Genomic DNA, 5,000 nt, shown 5'->3' on the forward strand with positions numbered 1-5,000 from the left:
ATCTCCCTCCCACCCACCCCTCACCATTATCCACACCCTTCTCAAATCGCTGCAACCACACCCCACACCAGTCAGCCAGAGACAGAAGAAGATACCCATTCAACGTTCTGTGACGCAACTGACATTAAAAATAATAATAATAATAATAATAAAGAACACGCCGGCTGTCACTATCAATCCTAACAACCCTCTCCTAGAATCGCTTGCTCTGGATCGCCCAACTTCGCGAAGCAAGATCAGTCCAAAATATTTTTAAGTATATGAAGCAGAAAAGAGACGGCTAAGAGAAATAAATCACGGAGCGCTAGGCACGAGAAACCTCCTTGTCCACTTCAGCACCATATACCCCACACGTGTCCCACATGTTGACGAACTTTCAGAGAACCTGGACTGGCCTGACCAGTCACCTCCGAACCGACAATCACATATCCTCCATCTGATACTGAAGCCGTCGTCATCTTTAGACTGTTCAGAGTCATGACAAGGCCACAACCGCCTAAACCACCACTTGTACACTAACTTTTGCATTGCTCACTCAGCACTTTGCCCCTGTAGTACTGACAACCAAACGTATCACCTGCTAGAGTCCTGCCCCCCCGCCCCCCACTCCACCCCACCCCATCCCCCCGACCCTTTCCCCCCGCCCCCACTAACACACACACACACACACACACACACACACACACACACACACACACACACACACACACACACACCATGAGATGCTCAGAAAGAGGTACTAGTCCAGTGACTCACAAACTCTATAAACGTGTGGGGGACCTGAAGAAGGAGGAGAAGAAGAACAAGAGCAAGAACAAGAAGAACAAGAACAAGAAAAATACCAACAACAACAACAACGACGACGACGACAACGACAACAACAACAACGTTGGCCCACCTGATCTTGTAGATGACGGTGCCGTTGCTGTACAGGTGCAGCATCTTGTTGGGCACGGTGACGCTGTGGAAAGAGGCCTCCTTCTCGTTGGAGACGTAGAGGTCCGGCACCCAGAACTTGCTGATCAGCTTGGAGTCCAGCTCCAGGTACTCTGCAGGGATCAGCCCGTAGAACTGCAGGCGGGAGTCGCGCCACACTTGGGTGACGAACGCGTTCATGGAGAAGTCCTTTGTTTTTGTTGGTGCGTGTAGGGGAAGATAAAACATTAGGCGCTGTTTATGTCATCAAAAAGACAAGACAAGCGCAGACAAGGCAAGGGAAGACAAGTGTTGATGGGACAGGACAGGGCAGAACAGGACACTTGGGGCACAAAGGCGTTCATGGAGAAGTCCTTTTTGTTTGTTTTGCTTTGTTGCTTTTTTTCTGTGTGTGGGGGAAAGACAAAATATGAGGTGTTGTTTATACCATCAAAAAGACAAGACAAGCACAGGCGATGCAAGGGAAGATAGGTGTAGATAGGATAGGAGTGTACAGGACAAGACAGGACACGATCAGATAAAGCAGAAGAAAACAAGACAAGACAAGGGAAGATAGGTGTAGATAGGACAGGAGTGTACAGGACAAGACAGGACACGATCAGATAAAGCAGAAGAAAACAAGACAAGACAAGGGAAGAGGAAAAGAAAAAGAAGAAAGACCAAGACAAGACAAGGGAGGACAAAGCCACAAGAGAAGAACTGCAAACAGGAGTCATTGCTACCCTGTGGTGTGGGAGGCTGTTCATGGAGGTCCTCTTTAAATGTGGGGAGCTAGTACAGCGTCTGATCAGGTTTGTCGTGACAAGAAATGACGTGAAAATACAAGACAAGGCAACTCAAGACAAGACAAGACAAAGCAAGGGAAGGCAAGACAGGGCAAGGCAAGAGGGGGCAAGGGAAGGGAGACAAGTGAAGACAGGGGAGACAAGGCAAGACAAGGGAAGGGAGACAAGTGAGACAGGGGAGACAAGGTAAGGCAAGGGAAGGGAGACAAGTGAAGACATGGGAGACAAGGTAAGGAAGGAAAAGGAAAGACAATTGAAGACAAGGGAGACAAGAGGAGACAAGGCAAGGCAAGGGAAGGGAAGGTAGGACAATTGACGTCATGGCGAGACAAGACAAGAAGAGATAAGACAGGACAAGGCAAAGGAAGACCAAAATATAAAACAGGACAGGACAGGATAAGACAAGACGAGGCAGGACTGGGAAGACGAGACAAGGCCAGGGGAGACAAACAAGACAAGGGACCACAACACAAAGGAAGACATGCAGGCGGGAGTCGTGACACTCTTGGGGTGACGAGGGACGAAGTCCTGACTGAGGGAGAGGTGCGTAGGTGAGGTAGTGAGGTGTTGTTTTCATTACGACAAAAGAAGACAAGATTTGATCTGATTTGATATTGTGCCCGTTCTCGGTCGGAGACCAAGCTCTAAGCGCTTTACAAAATCGGGTTTGCCTGCCTGGGTAGAGGCGACTGACGGCTGCCATTGGGCGTTCATCATTCGTTTCCTGTGTCACAAAACGATAAGACAAGACAAGGCAAGGCAAGGCAAGCGAAGAAAAGGGAAGACAAGTGAAGACAGAAGAGACAAGAGAAGACATTGCAAGGCAAGGGACAAGACAAGAAAAGACAGGACAGGACAGGACAGGACAAGTCAGGGAAAGACAAACGAAGGCAAGGCTCAGAGAGAGAGACCAGGGAAGGACAAACAAGGACAGAACAGTGGGCAGGAATGTTGATACTCTTTGAGAAGTCCTTGTCTGAGGGAGAATCAGAGCAACGCTGAAGTAGTGAGGTGCTGCTTTCATTACCACTAGACAAGACAAGACAAGGCAAGGCATGGCAAGACAAGGCAAGACAAGGCATGGCAAGACATGGCAAGGCAAGGCAAGGCAAGACATGGCAAGACAAGGCAAGGCAAGACAAGGCAAGGCAAGACAAGGCAAGATGAGTGAAGATGAGACATGACGAAACAGGACAGGACAAGGGAGAGGAGACAAGGAAAAAACAAGGCAAGACAAGGCAACGTAAGGTAACGGAAAACAAGGCAACGTAAGGTACCGGAAAACAAGGCAAGACAAGGCAACGTAAGGTACCGGAAAACAAGGCAAGACAAGGCAACGTAAGGTAACGGAAAACAAGGCAAGACAACGTAAGGTACCGGAAAACAAGGCAAGACAAGGCAACGTAAGGTACCGGAAAACAAGGCAACGTAAAGTAACGGAAAACAAGGCAAGACAAGGCAACGTTAGGTACCGGAAAACAAGGCAACGTAAGGTAACGGAAAACAAGGCAACGTAAGGTAACGGAAAACAAGGCAAGACAAGGTAAGGTACAGGAAAACAAGGCAAGACAAGGTACAGTACCGGAAAACAAGGCAAGACAAGGTACGGTACCGGAAAACAAGGCAAGACAAGGTAAGGTACCGGAAAACAAGGCAAGACAAGGTACGGTACCGGAAAACAAGGCAAGACAAGGTAAGGTACCGGAAAACAAGGCAAGACAAGGTACGGTACCGGAAAACAAGGCAAGACAAGGTAAGGTACCGGAAAACAAGGCAAGACAAGGTACGGTAACGGAAAACAAGGCAAGACAAGGTAAGGTACCGGAAAACAAGGCAAGACAAGGTACGGTACCGGAAAACAAGGCAAGACAAGGTACGGTACCGGAAAACAAGGCAAGACAAGGTAAGGTACCGGAAAACAAGGCAAGACCAGGTACGGTACCGGAAAACAAGGCAAGACAAGGTAAGGTACCGGAAAACAAGGCAAGACAAAGCAACGTAAGACAAGGGGAGGGGAAAAAAAAGAAAATAAGACCATGGAAAACAAACACAAGGCAAGGGCAGGTAATGGAAAACAAGGTAAGACAAGGGAAGACAAATTTTTTAAAAAGGCAATTGAAGGGAAGTGCAGAAGATAAGAGAATTTAAGACGTGTCAAGATGTGGGCAAAACAAGGCAAGACAAATGAAGACAACAACCAAAAAACGGGGTGGCGTTGTAGTATGGCGACGCGCTCTCCCTGGGGAGAGCAGCCCGAATTTCACACAGAGAAATCTGTGGTGATAAAAAAAAAAAGAGAAGAGAGAAATACAATACAAGGTAAGGGAAGACAAGGGAAGCTTCTTTTTTAAACAGATGTGCCATGGTGAAAATGGATACGTCTGCACGATTCTTGAAGCTGAAACTAACACTAATTAAAGTTTGTGCGTGCGTGCGTGCGTGTGTGTGTGTGTGTGTGTGTGTGTGTGTGTGTGTGTGTGTGTGTGTGTGTGTGTGTGTGTGTTGAAGGAGGGGGGGGGGGGGGGGGGGTTGTGGGGTTATTTTAGTTTTGCTTTTTGTTTGATTTTTTATTTTGTTTTCTTTTGTCTTCTTTTGTTTTGGTTTTTCTATCGCGCAAACACTACAAAGGCGCCGCGGAAGAATCTTGTGAGACGTTGGACTTCTTTCTGGTCCAGTGTTCACTACTACTTGTGATCAGGCTTCGACATCTCGTTGTCGGCATAGTATTGTGCCCCCTTTTTGGGGGGTGGGGGAGGTATTGTACTCTCTTTTTTTTCATTGTTTTGTTGTTGTTGTTGTTTGTTTGTTTTTTTCAAGGCCTGACTAAGCGTGTTAGGGTTACGCTGCTGGTCAGGCATCTGCTTGGCAGATGTGGTGTAGCGTATATGGATTTGACCGAACGCAGTGACGCCTCCTTGAGCTACTGATACTGATACTGCATACTGTGTTGTCCCTGAGAAAGGCACTTTACTCGGTGTTTCTTCACTCCACCCTACATGTATGAATGGGTGGGTATACCTGAGTTCGCCTGCTGGGGAAGGTGGTTTTTTGGGGGGGTTTTTTTAAGCGGCGGAAGGAGATGATTGGGCCCCTGCTGCCGAGCGCTCTAGTGGATGTGAACTCACTGCCATCATGGCCGAAGGCTATGAGTGACCTGGAACCTGGAACTACCATGTAAGAAAGAGCAGGGCTCACTTACCATGGTCTGCTCATTAATGGAATCGATGCTGTTGATGTACAGGGCCACTTCTACGTTCGTGTGCTGACCTGTCACACACA

The 5,000-nt window shown here is 47.8% G+C and overlaps 1 protein-coding gene across 1 annotated transcript in view; it reads right to left on the reverse strand.

The window, feature by feature from the left end:
• The window catches only part of LOC143283886 (glycine receptor subunit alpha-4-like), a 49,196-nt gene that overhangs the window by 20,433 nt on the left and 23,763 nt on the right, over positions 1–5,000 (reverse strand). Inside the window, exons 7-8 of the mRNA XM_076590278.1 lie at positions 4,921–4,988; positions 899–1,125 (exon numbers count right to left, since the gene is read on the reverse strand). Of these exons, the coding sequence (XP_076446393.1) occupies positions 899–1,125; positions 4,921–4,988 (295 nt within the window). The remainder of the gene's footprint in view (positions 1–898; positions 1,126–4,920; positions 4,989–5,000) is intronic.

The sequence above is a fragment of the Babylonia areolata genome, chromosome 7 (assembly GCF_041734735.1).
Source record: "Babylonia areolata isolate BAREFJ2019XMU chromosome 7, ASM4173473v1, whole genome shotgun sequence".
Lineage (NCBI taxonomy): Eukaryota > Metazoa > Mollusca > Gastropoda > Neogastropoda > Buccinidae > Babylonia > Babylonia areolata.